At 38.7% G+C, this 17,652-nt stretch overlaps 1 protein-coding gene across 2 annotated transcripts; it reads right to left on the bottom strand.

Moving 5' to 3' along the window:
- Positions 1–2,472: 2,472 nt before the first annotated feature.
- LOC137876353 (transmembrane protein 255B) lies at positions 2,473–17,405 on the bottom strand. 2 transcript variants are annotated; one of them, XM_068715892.1, is made up of 9 exons: positions 17,243–17,405; positions 15,519–15,658; positions 14,562–14,624; positions 11,871–11,960; positions 8,791–8,871; positions 8,336–8,421; positions 8,034–8,193; positions 5,247–5,351; positions 2,473–3,084 (listed from the first exon to the last, which is right to left on the bottom strand). In XM_068715892.1, the coding sequence occupies exons 1-9, from the start codon at positions 17,304–17,306 to the stop codon at positions 2,935–2,937; spliced, it is 939 nt and encodes a 312-aa protein (XP_068571993.1). In that variant the 5' UTR covers positions 17,307–17,405; the 3' UTR covers positions 2,473–2,934. The 2 variants fall into 2 exon arrangements, with proteins under 2 accessions (XP_068571993.1, XP_068572079.1); XM_068715978.1 differs by lacking the exon at positions 5,247–5,351.
- Positions 17,406–17,652: the final 247 nt, after the last annotated feature.

Consider the following 17,652-nt stretch of genomic DNA (forward strand, 5'->3'; position numbering starts at 1 on the left):
GAAAAAAGTACCAAAGAATGAGGGACTGCTACAACTATACCGGCCTTAAACATTAATGTCAGATGTAGTAGACTTCAAATCTGGTGGTCTAGTGGTTCTCTGGCTCTGCTCCTTAGTTTGATTCCAGTGTGGGATCATTACACTTAAGATGTAAAGATTATTGCCAATTACTGTGTAGATTTCACTGATATGACTTAGTTTGGTATCAACTGGGTTCTAAACAGTTTAAATTTTACAGCACAGCACAGTTCCCTTTCCTCTTTGTTGTTTGCTTTGCATGCACACAAAAGAGAGAGACCAAATATGAAAACACAGATTCAGATTTAAATCACTGACGATACTGAAGGACCATACAGAGGCATTAGTCAAGCAGAGAAGGAAGTACTTTATTAGTCCTTCTTGGGGAAATTCAAGATAGAGCTACTGCCCCGAACACAGATTATTGTGGAGGCTCGTGGTTTCTAATTCTGTTGCCCATTTTTCTCTTGTGCTGCGGTGTTGCTTTTATTTGAAGTGTGGGTTTTGGTTTATGATATATTTTTCACTGGTAAAATACTCCCAGGGTGGTTGGCTTGTATTGTCTGTTCCTCTTATTTTCCTTTTTCTTTTAGTTTTAGTAAACATTCGTCATAAATAACCAGTTGTGGCAGTTAACCCACACTAGCTTAAAGCACCGCTGTGCCAAAATAAAGTCTCACAGAGCGACCAGCTGACATGGCCAAGGACTTTACCTCAGCTTGGATGTTTATGGGTCTATCTGTCTACTTCTGGCAAACACAGCACCATACATTCCGACAATTTGCCTAAATTGCTCATCATCTTTGACTGAAAGTCAAGATTGTTGGAGAAATGTATCATACCATTCTCTTAGTTATAACTTATATGGCTTAAACCTGCATATATTCATTTTAACCCAAATAATAAATGTTATCATATCAAATGTATTTTAATGTCTAACCCTCTTCCCTCAATAACAATACCAAGGCTGGGAACTCGGCCTTGGTGGATGCATCGGCAGGCAGAGGAAGAGGACATCTGCGAAGGGGGGGAGGGGGAAAGGGGGCGAGATAATGTGCATATTATACTTTGTTATACTGTTCCTTGTTGTTAGAACTCCGAACCATCTGAGGGAAAAGAGCTCTGTCCATTCAGCTGAATTATTACAAACTGTCTGTTCATTAAATATGATTTTAACACTTTAAGAAGTTTGTCATCTCGGTTATTTCTCACGGGGAGGTTAAAAAGATTTTTTTCCACCACAAAGATCTCGGCATTTTACAGAGGCAAAGTACCCTGTAATCCCCACAGAGCTGGCTCCCTGTCAGTCCTTGTTTTCCCCAACATCTTGCTGCCAGACCTACCTCCGATTCCTCAGGCTTTGCCATGTACTGTTTTGTGCCTCATGTGCTTCCACATAAACATGAAGCAAACTGGGCCACAGAAAACACATCAAACAAGCAAGTGTTGATATATTGTTACATTATTAGCATTGCAGTCAATCAAAAATGTTCTGTCCAGAGTTGTATGAAGATGTTCTGGTGTATAATATTGATTTATGTGATTTAGAGAGATGGCACATGTGTGTTAACCCAGCACCTCATCCAAATGTAGTGAAACGTGAGCTCCTGCCTGGCTCGTCACAATTTTCCGAATCGGAAACGGTTTATTGCCAAGTACGTTACACATACGTTACGCTTTGTGATTGGTCCGTGACAATAAAAGACGGAATTTAAAAATAGAAAATATGAAAATGTACAATAAAATATGATGAATAAACAAACAAATTAACAACAGAGCCAATTCAAATTAACAAACTGCCAGAAAACTGCAGGTCCGCTGCAACTCTTTTTTTTTTTTTTATTCTTGTATTATATACCCATATTATTCTAATTTGGCTTGTTTTTATTTCAATAATTGTATTTGAATGTCCTTTTATAATGTGTCTCCTTTGCACTTCGTCTCAATGCTTTTGATGTTTTATGTAAAGTGCTTTGAATCGCCTCATTGGTGAAATGTGCTAAATAAATAAACTTGTCTTGCCTAAATTTGGTGCTGTTAACATCACTTTGAGTTGAAGTCAACCAAACATTAAATCCCAGGTGTATATAATAAAAGTCATTCAATAATTGACTTTGGTGGGACTTTGGTGCGGCAAAGATATAGTTCAACGCCAAGACTATACCATCTAACTACTATACCATCTGATCACCGAAGTGGATGATCTTGTCGTGAACGGTTCTTTGATTGTCAACAAATTTAGGAAACCGGACAGGCAGCTGAATCCATGATAAGTGTGACTGTAACTTTTCATGTTCATGACCAAAACACATTTTTCTGTGACTAAAATGTCAACAACCTACAAATGTCTTTAGGTAACATGCAGTGTCTTTATACACCTACTTTTGTTTTATCTACAGTACCACATATACCACCAAGACCAATCTGTTCTTTTATTTCATTTATTTAATCAGTTTAACCTGTAAAAAAAACGTGTGTGTCACTAAGATCCAATTTTAGTTACACTTGCCTCATTTCAGTTTAGTGGCAGCACAGTCAGCCACCAAGTGCTATGCTATTGATATTTTAAATAATACATTTCATTTATGTTCACGAGGTTCACACTCTTGTGAATGGTTTAACTGATTTTTGCAATAGTTAAAGTTTGAGTTACAGCATATACAACCTCTTATGCACATACAGTCGACATATTTATATTATGTAACATTTCATGTACACACATTAAACAACTTAAGATATTTGTTTTTGAGCAAAATGCATTAAGATATGTTATAATATTAACAAGACTTTTGGAAAACAAATTCCAACATATGTTTCTTCAACTGTTCCTCCAGTCCTCACAACAACACCAACAAGAATTACAAAACATCTGTTTATCCCTTTCCACATTCATTTTATGGTCATGTTTGCTGATGCTCATACAGAGTTGCCGTGGACCCTGTAAAGCGACAGGCTGGTCAGGGGGGCAAAGGGAGGAGGGTTGGACTCGGTGTGAGGACTCGACGATGAAGGGAAACTCTGTGAGGCAGCTGTCCCTTCTGCTGGAGGGAAATACATCGTGGCTCCCTGGATGAGCAGGAAAGGACAAAGGAAACAAAGAAAGACGTTGACCACAGACCGCAAGTCAGACTTTTTTTGAGTTAACTAAAAACTGCAATTTGCGATAATTCACAACAACTGTAACTAGCGATGTCTCCGACGAAAAGCGAAGTTAAAACATAGTCCTTGTGTTTGCCACTTATCAAACATGAATAGATGAATTTATCTATCTGATATAATTTGCCTGAAGAAAAATCTCCTGACTCAACAAGTTCACAAGCTTTTTACAAGCCTTCACCCACATCTCACTGTTTTTAATCAAACTGCTGATTTAGATTCACTTGGACCTTCAATTAGTCTCTAATTATGTGAATTCCAGTAAACAGCCTTGTTGAAGATTATAAAGTCTGGTTTAATGTTCTAATGAAAATACAGCATTCCTGGTGTTAAACATCACACAGATGAAGACTAAAATGCCACAACCAAATAAGTTGATCAGATGTGGGTGGTCAGGTGAGGAGACCTCAACGGTCTTTTTACACAATTTCATTTTGTGGAAAGCAGTGGAAACCCTGTCTCCTTCAAAATTCGGCTCTCAAACGACTAAACTGCACTCTCAATTACCTTTCTTTTCTTCTAAACCGAACGATCGTAGTTTTAAATCATTTCCAATAAGTGGTTATCACACAAAACAAAACAGAAACATTTTAAAAAACTACTTTGCAAATTTTAGGCAACAAAACTACTTTGGCTAAATCGACAAAACAAACAACTATCTCCGTTGCCTTGCTGCTAAGAGGAATTGAGAATTTGCTACACGATGAGCATCAACAAGAGACAGACAAAAGGAGAACACTGGCTTAATGTGGATGGTAGACTCAAACAGAGTCTCAAACTTTGAGTATGACACACTTTACAGCCCCACTGAAATGTGATGTCCCCATAGCAAATAACAACAGTCGCCATTTTCTTTTGATCTCGCTGAGTGACTATGACTAACAGTTGGGTTTGTCCCTTGAGCTCACGATGACAATTTGAATCCAGCATGGGAAATGCAGCACATTGAAGAAAAACCTCCTATAAAGAAAGTTAATAAAATAAACTATTGTTCTGATCATTGTTTTAAAAAGTCCTCCATAACAAATAGGGTTAGACTTTATGAAAATGTTGAGAATTCTAACTTTAAAGTTTTGAATCCTGCATTGTTTACATCAGATAGTATTATTCTTCTATGCCTCCTCTCTCCACCGGCCTTTGCTGGCACATTTATCGTTACTGTCCAGTGTTGGTCTTGCAGGCAAACACATGAACCTGCGCATCCAAATTTTACGATACAGCACAACTATAGTGGTCAGAAAACTCCACATGCTATACGTCTAAAGAACAGCTTTAGTTTTGACTATGGGAATGTTTTATAGGATGGATGTCGGGTGGAGATGAAGAGGTTTGGGTCATTTGCGACTGTAAGACGGCTAGACTTGTGAAGACAGAGAGATCAAAAGTGGAGACAAACTGGACCACACACATGCATGTGTTTGTAATAATATTACATTACATACATTACATTACATTGCAGTCATTTAGCAGACGCTTTTATCCAAAGTGACCTACAATAAGTGCATTCAACATTGGTAATCAAAAGAACTACTAGTCACCAGAAGTCACAAGTACATTTCCTTTTCCAAACAAGCATCTAAGAGCATGAAACAGAGCATAACTCAGAGCCAAAGTACAGTGCAGAAACAAGAAAAACAGTAAGTGCTATAAGTAATACGAATACAATAAGTGCAACAAGCTAGTATGAAAACAATAAGCGCTAAGTGGAAGGCTCAGGGTAGCACTTCCTGAAGAGGTGGGTTTTCAGCCTGCGCCGAAAGATGGGCAGCGACTCTGCTGTCCTGACGTCAGTGGGAAGTTCATTCCACCACTGTGGGGCCAGGACAGAAAACAGCCGTGACCGGGTCGATCGGCCGCCAGGACCTCTGAGCGACGGGGCAACCAATCGCCCCGAGGCAGCAGAGCCAAGTGGTCGGGCGAAGGTGTAGGGCTTGACCATGGCCTGGAGATAGGAAGGAGCTGTTCCTTTCACTGCCCTGTAGGCTAGCACCAGAGTCTTAAACCAAATATCATTTGCTTGTGTGTGTGTGTGTGTGTGTGTGTGTGTGTGTGTGTGTTGACCGCACACTGACCGGGTGGAGCTGGTGAACTGTGTGTGTGTTGGCGTCTGTCAGCAGAGGGGCTGTCGGACAAGATGCTGTGCTCTCAGAGGGATCTATCACAGGGCTGCTACTCCTCTGACACACACACACACACACACACACACACACACACACACACACACACACACACACACACACAATGCTATTAAAAGTAGGCTGCAATGTGCTCTGGTGTACAATAAAATTAAACAGCCATTACAGATCAAATGATAAAGATGATTCAGAGTCTGTGATTACATCATTGTTTTGGCCAAGATCATGGAGAGTCTGCACCCAAATAACCATCAGGCCAATCTGAACAAATCTCTATTGTTCCTGTATAGTGATGCTCCGTCCTATCGTATAGCATATAGCCTCCATAGTAGTGATAATAACATAGAAACAACATACAATCAAAGCAACATGTACTGAAGTAACATCACAAAGGGCAGATATTGCACAAAATACACAACCTGTGATAAGAACAAGCAACACATTGACTGTGATATTAAGCCTTACACAGCACAGGAAAATGCATTGAATGGGGTTGTTTCTCAAAGCCAAGGAAGGATCTGTCAAAGGCAGATTTTTAAGCACGCTACATCCTCGAATCCCAACATAGGACTTTATTCAATGTCGAGGATCATCAAATTCTACCGAGGACGGAGTTCTTCTTTCAGAGGATTTTCAAGGATGCATGTGTGTCTCAGCGCAATTATATGCGCAAAATGCCTTTCCCGTCCAATGATTTGGAAACAAGGAAAATACGCACACAGAATTTCTGTTATTTCAGCTCAGCAGTCCCCCAAAATATATTTCTGAACAGATTTGAGGAGAGAAATTGGCAATCCAGTTGCTGAATCTTCACTCAGATCTACAAGGCCTAATTTGTTTAGTTTGTTCGGATTTTTGTCTCTTAGCGATGGACTCGTTCAGTGACCTAATCCAGCAGAGAGAAACAGCATGTAGAGTCAGCATATTTTCACATTGAACTCTATGAAATAAGGGATTATTTCGACCAAACCAGAGATGGTGATTGTTGGAACAGTGGAAAGACACAAAGACAGTTTTGTTTCTGTCGTGTTTGAATGAAGTCCTGTAGTTACTCTTTATGTCAATGGGAGTGTGGTAGCTTTGAAAAGAGCATATTAATTGTATGTTTTGTACGTTTAGAAAATATAATAATTGTCCAAATTCCTGTTGATTTTATGTATCTTTCATAAGCCTACGTTAGTTTATATTATTTTGAGGAATACAAAAATATTCCAACTAGAATGCTAGGAAGGAGTCTTGACTGTAAGACTTGACTTGGAAGGACGCGTCCTACTAAGGAAGCATCCTGGATTTTGAGAAACCCCCAGTATGTAAACACCATACACAGAAAAGGGAAGGATGTGGAATGTGGGAGAGATATTAAGTGATCAATGATGAACTTAATCATATTAGAATTGAGAACATGAGAAGGAAAATCTCAATACATTACTTCAAAGATAACAATGACCAGATAATGTTATTTACAAGAAGAATACTTTGTGCATGATAAAATAGAATAATAGTAGTTTTGGCAGAATGCAGTACTATATGGTCTATTAGCTGTAAACTCCTGCAGCATTCGTATCACTCAGGACCGATAAGATGAATCTCTGACAACGTGAAGCTCAATGAGCTCTTCATAGACCATAAAAACATTCTCTGGTGTTTCAGTATAGGCAGGGTTGATGGAGGCAATTTTCAATGTGCAACACCTGTCAGTGGGATTAACGCAGCTGCTCTGGGGATTTAAAGTTGAGATGGGTTTGGTGTCAACCTGGCTGGATCTTGCTTTAAAAATTATTTGAATGATTTTCTCTTCCCTCTGTTATCTGACCAATAAGACACCCAGACTGGTTTACATTTTATTTGGAAGAAGCAGTAAACAGAGACAGTGACCCTTTCAATAGTATGTATGTATTACCAGATTTCATTTGTAGAGTAATTGCCTCAAAACTGTCTTAATTGATCATTTGAAAACACCACATATCTCAAAAAGTGGAAAGCTCCGTTTTCCTCTGTTTCACCTCTTTTCTCCATCTGTTATCTGAGTAATAACACTCAAGCGCAGCTCTTAGCTGATATTACATACACAGTAAAGTAGCATGGAACCTCCTGCTACCAAATATGTGAATTATATGTCTACTAAATGGCTCACTATGCTAAAATATGCAGTCAGATTAGGGTGAAGCAATTGTTTTTTTTTACAGATAAATAAAGTTGAGGGATATGCTGTAAACCTGAATACTTAAAGTAAAAGCTCAGACAAGTTGTTGGATTTATTGCTGTGTTTCCACCTCTGAAATCTGAACTCCAGGCCTCTCAAGAACCCATTTCATCAGCTCATCATTTAAGTTGTGGTTGGATAGTATCAATCTTCACTGCCATGGCAGAGTTTGTGCATATAGATCCATTTGCCATTTGGCTGTCACTTCCTCGGTTCACAGTGTGCAGAGTTCAATCTGACTGACAGTTGATCTGTGAGTTCTCATTCAGGAAGTATTAATTGTTGGCTTTTCTTACTTGTAAATCTGTGAGGTGAAAGACAACAACATTGCATAACAGGAAGGCTGCTGCATAGAGGAAATAAGCCTTCGCCAATTCTGGTGTGACCTCAGCATAAAGCTGCATTCAGGCTAAACTGCAAAGTGAAAATGAACACGTTCACATACGACGGAAACCAATTCTGTCTTGAAGCTTCACAATATAGGACCTTTATAGATGTGTGTCTGAGTCTGTGTGTCTTACCAGGTCTTTGATGCTGCCCAGCACCGCTGTAGTGAGGATGCCAATGAAGAAGGCCACAAGGTTCAATCCGGCGAGGGTCCAAATCAAAATGTACAGAGTGAAAACTTCCTCACAGCTTCGTACTCCAACAAACTCGTAGTAGTTGCTGAGGTAGCCTCCGCTGCAGAGCAAAACAACAGCTCCGTTTAGTACTAATGATTTTTAATTTGTTGGGCAGGAACATTAATTAAAGACAAGACAACTCTTGTGATGACATGGCAACAATATACTGAGATAACATCGCTGTAATATCATTGTCTCACTTGGCACAGTCGTACAGGTCGCAGCAGTAGCAGGTCCCACTTCTTACTGTCATGCTACAAGATTCCTTTGGACTCCAACACGACACCTGAAAAATGTACGCAAGTTCAAAATGTGTCACTGTTTACCTGCAAATACAACGCAGAGAAGCCTCGACAAACTTTTCCTTGGAGACAATTAACACTGAAGGCACTTACAAATGACAAGGTAGTACAACATGTAAAATTATATGTTTTTCTTTGTAGAAAATGAACCAAAACATTGACATGACGAAGATCTTGGGTAGATAATAATGACAATACATGTGAAACTAAATTTAAATCATACCCTCTAAACAACATATTTATTTAATGCTGATCTATTGAGGAAACCATACGGTGCATCTTTGGATGGATGAGAAAAACAACACTCAATGGAAATGCTACTGACTGTTCCAGGACAGCACATCTTTACTCACAGAAGTGTAGAAGTTCTCATAGATGTAGCTGCCGCCGCTGCTGTAATACTGGCATCTCTGTGCTTTCAGTGGACGCATGTCCTGGCAAAAGTTAATATATGAAGAAATATAAACCACAGGATGTCAAACCACCACCAATCCATCTTTATTGAGGATAAAAACAAGATATTTAAAAAAAACAATCTCATGCGAGAGAATCCAGATGTCCGTGAAAACACATTAGAATTGAAACTGTGTTGAGTTTAGAGTCTGTGATCAATTTCCAAAATTCACTCACCCCACATTGAACAAAATTTAGTTTATTGCGCTTTTAAATTGCTAAAATAATTGATTATTTTAACCAAAAGTGTTTTCTCTAGTAAAATTCCCAGTACTCCTGGGTGGCTTTTTGGTTTTGGTTTGGTTTATTGGCCACATTTTGAGATGTTTTATGAAACACAACATATCAGACAAAGTCCCGGACTTAACTTCCATCACTGTCCCCTGTAAGGTGTTTACATTTGAAGTTGAGGAAATAAAACACAACACAGGTGGAAATATGCAGTTTTTGCATTGATTAAAACTACAGTTGGTAACTTTAAAGGTCCAGTGTGTAGGATGTGTTCCATTTCTGATAATAGATTCCCTAAATGCTAAACACTGTTCCTTTAATAAAGATAACTTTTCTCATATTTGCTCAAACTGTCACTTTATCCTCATAGTAGTACATAAGTAGTGCTCCTAATGACATTTGCACAATTGTTGAAACAGTCAAGCCAAAACCAAGCACTGTGGACCGACCAGAGAAAATAAATCTCACTTTACAGCTAAACAAAACACCAAAATATGTTTCTGAAAAACGTAACAAAATCTTCACTTATTTTTGATCAGCGCTGCCAGTTTGATGCGAGTTCACAAGCTCCATGATCAGTGACTGAAAGCTGAGTTACACACTCCTCCGCTCTGATTGGTTGCTTTTCTTCAGTTTATTTATTTTTACAAATTATCCGTCTCATCTACTACTGTCAGGATAAAGTGACAGTTTTAGCTAATATGACATGAAGTTATTTTCATTGAAGTTACCAACTGTGGCTTTATTGAAAGTTCTTTTGTGGGAAGCGTTCACTATAAATTAACCAACCAGATTCGGCACAGTTTACTTAAGCCTATCACATCGTTGCTGTCAAACTTTAAAAAATGTTCTCCTCTCTGCTACTGTCAGTTCAGCACATTCAGATGTGACCCTCCTCCACACCGGTCACCTCCAGTCGGCAGTCGTGCTCCTCATTCATCATCGGATTGCAGCAACTCCCTTCATCAGTGTCTGGACTCCAGGGGAATTCTGCCTTATCTGACCTCAGCACCACTACCCCTCTATTATCCTACTTCAGGATGGAGTCCACTCGCCAAAGACAAAACACATTTTAATCCAACGTTTCTTGAAATCTTCATCTGTACCGTATGGTCTAAAATTATATACCAACCTTATCTGGTTTCAAATAAGTTGAAAAAAGGTTGACATGTCTTGTACATTATAATTTATTACAATCTTAATAGACTCAGTGAAAGATTCACGAAGCGACCTTCAACACATTAAAGTATGGTGACATGAATTACAGCAACTTTGAGAATTTATTCCTAAAGCACTCATAACTCTTCTTTATACTGTTGGCACAACATTGCTATAACTAAACATTGTATATCATCTCATTCTTCAAACAGAAAGCACTGATGCCATTTATAGCTTTAGTAAATCAATGCCTTTTTTCTACGATACACTGCATGTACTTCTAGTTCCTGAACCACTTGTACTTTCCAACTTGAGATTATATTTTCAAGGACTAAGCTCTTTATGATTGTAGTGCCATCACCTGTCGTAACAGTTTGGAAAAATTAAAATGAAAATTGAGTACTGTTTTATATTCAACGTATTTTGACCATTTCAACAAATGTCTGCCATCATTGTGTTTGAAAACGGAGGTAATTTTACCTTGACCTGATGTCACTGTGCAATGCGTCCATGGCTGATCCAAGAAGATCATTCACTACCCTGAAGAAGACTATCATGTCGGAACGTTGGTCAATTATGAAATACTGTGTGAATTGTGACTTTGAGTGTGCAACTATTTTTCTTTACACTGATCCAAGAAGAACCCACCAATCAGAAATTGGAAGCAGCAACAACAAGGTCAACGAGTGCCTTGGTAGCCGAGTGATTACAGCGCATGAGAAAAAAACACAAAGTGCCTCTCTCTCCCTCTCTCTCTCTGTCTCTCTCTCTCTCTCTCTCTCTCCCTCTCTCTCTGTCTCTCTCTCTCTCCCTCTCTCTCTGTCTCTCTCTCCTCTCTCTCTCTCTCTCTCTCTCTCTCCCTCTCTCTCTCTCTCTCTCTCTCTCTCTCTCTCTCTCTCTCTCTCTCTCTCTCTCTCTCTCTCTCTCATTTCTACACTGTCCTCTCTCAATTAAAGGCGAAATATCATAAAAAATGATTTCCCCCAAATGTAACCAAACCTAATTCAATAGTTAGACATTTTATGAAATATGCTGGGAGTTAGAAGAGAGGATTGATACAACTCTGTCTTAGTGATATAAATATGAAGCTGTCTCCTTTCTGAAAAGAGAGGAAGTCTTTTCTTATTGAGCAGATCCAAATTGAAGTTACTTTAGAGGTTGGAAACAGGAATGCAGCTTTGTTTTATTAACTTGTAAAATGTTCTGTTCGGGCGGCATCTCGCTGTCTATTTCAGCAACATCAATCACATTCAGTAACTGCATCATGTACTAAGCCAAAGACAACTGAACGTTCCACAACATTTCTACACTGATGGTGATTCTCGGTCCAATCCACTGAGTTTTCTCACATCAGGCTTTCACAACCTCTACTTATGGTGTAAAAACAAAAAAACAAAGCTGGCCCATGCTATAAAGGCTGAGCAAACTCATTTCATGAACAAAATCGCGTCAATATTGCCAACAAAGTGCGGTCCAAGAGGCTCACAGTCAACCAGCGCAGTGGTTTATTGCTTCATAGCCTTCTACTGCTTTGTGTCATCACTCAGTCATATCGGGTGTCACAGTATATGCATGCAAGTGCAAAACTCACCATGGTTAGGACAATACAGACGCCATCGATCACCAGGCACAGGAAAGAGGTGATGATCCCGAAACTGAGGAATACGATCGCAGCCGTCAGCTGGAGAAGGAACAGAGAAAAAACAAAAAGCATAAATGAAAGACTTTCCATACAAAGACGATTAACTCGTTTTATTTGAGGGTAATGGAGGCACAATTTGACAAGAATGCAGATTATAGCTGATTATTTCTTTCTTGTTTTTTTGCAGCATTCTCTTCAGTTTTACTGAAGAGAATATTGCTTTGATCTTTAAAATGTATTATGTTTAAAGCTTGTGCTCCCCTCTAAAAACTACAAAGACGTATTTGAACTAGAAGGGCGGTCGGAGAGTGCAAACCTCCCCAAGGACAAACATCCTGTCTCACAATGGAAACGAAAGCGAAAATATTTGTGAATCGTATCTGACCCAAAATTTAACAGGTTCTTCCCTGGCTCATGCTACACCCTTCCCTGTGCTTGCCTGCCTACACTGGCTCCCTGTTGGTTTTCAAATTGACTTTACAAACAGCCTCAAACAGCCTGGCCCGTTTCTGATTTATTGACCTGGTATGGGCCTTCTCCTCATAAAATCCGTGATGGAGCCCTGCTGGTTACTCCCAGGTCACGGTTTGTGACAAAGGGTCATTGGGCTTTTGCTATCTGAGCAACCACATTATGGAACTTTCTTTCTACTGAACTCAGACACAGCATCTCCAGCGTCTTTTAAATCTCGCATTAAAACGTTTCTATTTGTGAAAGCTATTCGAAATGTTTGATTTACGTTATTATTTACACTATTCTTATTCCTATTTATCTAATCTAATTCATTTTATTATCTTTACTTCCTCTGTGCTCATGTCCTTTAGCCTTATTCTCAGTGTATTTGCTTTGTTTGGTTTTATTTTCTTTCTGCTGAAGGCCTGATATCAGAACAGAAATAGGATAGTCCTCTTTGTTTAAACTCTGACTCTTCGATATCATAATGTTATTCCTGCCTATGGGAGCAAAATAAAACAAGAGATATGTGTTAGCACTCTGTAGCTGCAGACGGTGGAAAGTCTAAACAGACTCATTGTATCTTACACTCATTACTGTGCTTCATTCGTCACAATCTCAATATACCACATCTTGGAAAAATACAAATCGGTGGAATAAATTGAGTATGACATATTAGAAATTTCACTTTCAAACATGCTCTGCGGGTCTTCAACAGTCATACCAAACCAATCTGAGCACTAGTTTTTGACACAAAAAGTTTAACAGTAGGTTACATGGGCATGGACGTGTTCATGGTTTCCTGCCTAGTAGGTTGCAACAGTAAAATAAAGATTTAATGTGATTATTTATATACTGATCAACAGAAAATGTTGATCCTTGAAACTGAAAAACTTGGATCGATGCATCCCTAGTATTTTGTATTTTATACTTGGAATTAGTTTTGTCCACTTTGTAGAAATCTGTAATTTTGAACTGTGGATCAGTGCCAAAATAAGATGGAAAAGGTATGTGATATACATAACATGTATAAATATTTGACAATGACATGACATCTGATACGTGGAGGAAGAGATAATTAACTTCTGGACAGTTTATTGAGAGGGAACAGTTTAGGCACACGCCTTTACTAGAGCCACATACATGGTTCTTTGTTAAACAAATCAAATTACCTAACAGCCATACATTACTTTACCGCTATCATTAGCTAATGCACTTTTGTTATAGTACCTCTTTAAATAGTTTTACTATGTAATAGGTCTGCTGTTAAAAGAATAGCAAAAATATATTATTGGTGAGCAGGAAAGAGTGATCAGCAGCTTCATAAATTTACAAAGGTTGAATTAACATTAGGAAAAGTTTCCTTATCTGGAGCTGCATTTTAAAGCTACTATAACCAACTTTTAACAGGTTATGAAAAAGTCTTAATTTAATACTGATGCCTCTATATGACCCACATAAGTAAGAGAGACCATGAGCGAGAAGATTGGCTATTCCTATAAAGTTCTTCTTAATGGCACGAAAAATTCAGACGAAATCTTGCAGGATCACCAGAAACTCCTTCAGCTCAGACTCCAGTGGGCAGCAACCAGCCAGCAGCAGACTGACCCAGACCCGGATTTGCTGCCGTCTGCAGTCGGAACTCCGGCGGGAGGAGGAGAGCTCTGCCTCACTGCTGCACAGGTCCCATGCTGCTAGAGTCCAAGGCTGTATTGCTGGGCTGGCTGGAGCGTAGGGTGGCATGGGAGAACCAGAACCAGGACTGTGTAAACTTCTCCAATTTAATCCAATAAGGAGCAGGAAATAGTGACTAATGTTAGGAGTGTATCTACTGTTCCCCAGCACAATATGTTAGGGATGGCCCCCTTTTATGCTGTAACCAGTAATCCCACAAAATAATTAAGTCAGTAATGTTGAGTGGAAAGTAACTGCCAACCAGGATTAATAATTTTGTCTCCCACAAAAGTCTGTCCATTTAAAAAAGTCTGAGAAGATGAAAAGGAGAATTGCATCCTCCTCATTGATATAATTTAAAAGTCTTGCTACTTGCAGAGCAGCACTGCTGGCCACCAAGCTAGCATGTATCTCTCTTGGCCAAGCACACTACTTTGGGAGGTTGGGGCTGGGTGTGCACAGGGAAAACTTAAGGAAGAATTATGACAGGAGGATGTAGGTGTGAGAATATACCAGCTGTTTGCGGTTTTCTTCCAGGAGGAGTCCCAAAAGTCCCAGAAATGATCCAAGGGTGAGCTGCAAAGAAGATCATTTTATGACCACACAAAGTGTTGTGCAAAATAAAGAAATATGGTTAATTTTCACAAGGATTTTGACATTTTGTTTTGATTTAGCTCTCTTCCAAGGAAATAACTCAGCAAGATAGTAGCACTTAACAGCTATAAAAATGGCTCTTGTGGTACAATTTCAAAAACATATATTACATTTTATGTTACATACAGTACTGTTGAAAAGGGTGGTCGAAAGATATATAACAAATCATTGACAGCATGGCCCAAATATTCCCATAGATATATCCAGAAACTGATTCTGGTGGATACAATGGGGGGTGACCGTGGCTAAGTGGCGAGCAGGGCCACCCCTCAATCAGAGGGTCGGCGTTTCGATCCCCGGTTCCAGCTAGTCTCATGTCAATGTGTCCTTGAGCAAGACACTTAACCCCAAAATTGCTCCCGTAGCTGCGTCTACAATAGATACTGAATTGTAAGTCGCTTTGGATAAAAGCATCTGCTAAATGACAATTTGGGACAATTTACAATATACTTCCTTCTATGTTCTTCCAGTTTCAAAAAAAGAAAGAAAACTGGAATGTCAGCTATTGAAGAAAGAGGCCATGTGGATGTCTGACTGAAGCACAGAGCTGTCAATCATTAATTTCACAGTCCACCTAATATTATTTCTGTCTCAAGAAGCTCTAGCAAGCAAAACATTTGGCCGGTGCTGTGAGACTAAAGAATTGCAGCTGAAATTCCATAACGTAGATTGCATGCTACAGGATGTTTTGGGATGTTTTTAAACTCCCACCTCATTTACTGGAAGCTGCAAAGTTCAGACCCAATCTGTCATCTTAGTGTATCTCACTGAATAAACCATGACGGGGAATCATCGAGAGACAAATTAGAAACTTACAATAACTCCAGAGCTGTAGCCAGTCACATTCAGGCTCTCTGTTCGAGTCGTTGTGTAGACTCCCAGCACCACCAACAGCAGGGAGAGACTGAGCATGCCCAGTACCAGCCACAGGGCTCTCCTGACCCTCACCATCATTTCTGCCACCCACAGAGAGAGAGACACACACATATGGCACAGTGCTTGGTAAATAAAGTCCAATGAACAAGACTTGGCAGCTTCCTACCTGCATATTTTTAGTTTGATGTCAAGGGTCGACAAGACAAACCTAATTTAGTTTGATTTAATTTAATTTAACTTAATTCAATTAAAAAACCTGTGATCCAATCCCTATGTCTCCGTCTTGTTCACTTCAAATGTCATGAATGTTTTCGACCCAGCATATTAGAGCAAAGTAGTGTAATTAATGATATTGGTCAAATGCATCTAACAAACAAACTCCAACTTTTAACTCTCGGGCTTTTTAAATCCCAATTTTTGTTTCTGTCTTGCGTAAATTAAAGACAGGATTCATTAGTCCCTATGTGTACTTTTTTACATTTACATCAAAGCTTTAATAACAGTGAAAACCCCACAAAGTCAACATACTTGCTGTTGAATATACACTGAAAAACATTGCAAAAATAGCATTTATTTACCTCATTTGGAAATGATTCTAAGGAAGTGTCAGCCCTAAAGCTGGTGCAGTAATCCTCATTTTAGAATAACTAATTGAGGAAAAACATTAATGTATACTTCTTTATGTGGAGGAATATTGCTCAAATATTCTAGTAGTACTGTAAAAGATTAAATGCCAAAACGTATAACAGCATCACTATTTCCTCAATATTGAAACTCAAAGACACACTTTAGTCATATATAAGAGTCAAACCAAATCCAACCCTCTAACACACAGTCCTATGATTATTACGTTGCTATAAGGAAATTACAAATTGAAATAAAAACAGTACAACTCTCTGTAAGCTAATTATGAACACCATCTAAACATTTTATTGTGAAACTATTCAGCACTCTGAGGTAACATACTGAGATGCACACAGGAAACAGATTACACAATTAATGATGACACCATTGAGTTTTTATAATGAACTTAAAGTGGGTGCCTCATGTCATCATATACATTTGTATAGAATATAAAATGTGTCACCACCCTCTTTGATCATTATTATTATTAGTTTATAAGGTTAAAAATAAGTGTACGAATAACAGAAGTTTCTTTAGGAACACCACCATGTAAAAAAAAGTCTCACATTAAGAATATTACTTAGGTAAAGTAGTTTATTAGCAACAAATCCAAGTACCTAAAGTAAAAGTAATCGTTATGCAAAAAGACTAATTTCAGCTAAATATATATTATGTTACTGGGTTACAATTAGTGATGCAGTTATGTAAACATCAGTAATGTTGTTGCTGGTAAAGGTGGGGCTAATTTCAGCTACTTTATAAACTACTATAACAATATATGAAAATCTATTAGTTGATTTATATTTTGTATAATTAATCTAAATCTGCAAAGCTCTCAGACAAATGTAGTGGAGTAAAAAGCAATATTTGCCTCTGATATGTATTGTAGAAGTATAAAAGTTGTACATAAATACAGTACTTGAATAAACGTAGCTCATAATCATGGTAATTAAGGAAACACATAATATGCAGCTGCCAGTATAACTGTCTCATGTACCTAACAACATCAACATCCCCACTCCTTGTATTTTAATAATTACCTGTTGCTCGGCTCTTGGGCTCTGGTTTGTCCCAGCCTGTCGCTGCCTGGATCCTTGCAGTCATGACAGATCCACTCTCAAGTCTGGGTCCAGTTCAGGTTTCAGTTCAGGATTACAAACCTTCTCTCAAAGCTTTGAGAATCCCGAGGAGCACGGGTATCTACTGCTTGGATGTTTACTTCACTGCAGCTCAGTGCTCATATGCTGTGTCAGTGCATAATGCTCAGGCCTGTGCTGCATTCAAGGACGGTTGGAAACTTAAGTGAATACTGCTGTCAAAATACTACTTACAATTCAAGATACAATTATAAGCGCTCTTTTCAAATTATAAACATTTAAACTGTGATTATAAATCAAGGAAACACTACATACGTTGGTCTTGGGCTGAATGAGCTGCTACAACAGATTGA

This window comes from Cebidichthys violaceus, unplaced genomic scaffold (assembly GCF_023349555.1).
Source record: "Cebidichthys violaceus isolate CVI_PGR_0920_01 unplaced genomic scaffold, fCebVio1.0.p SCAF_1, whole genome shotgun sequence".
In the NCBI taxonomy this organism is placed as follows: domain Eukaryota; kingdom Metazoa; phylum Chordata; class Actinopteri; order Perciformes; family Stichaeidae; genus Cebidichthys; species Cebidichthys violaceus.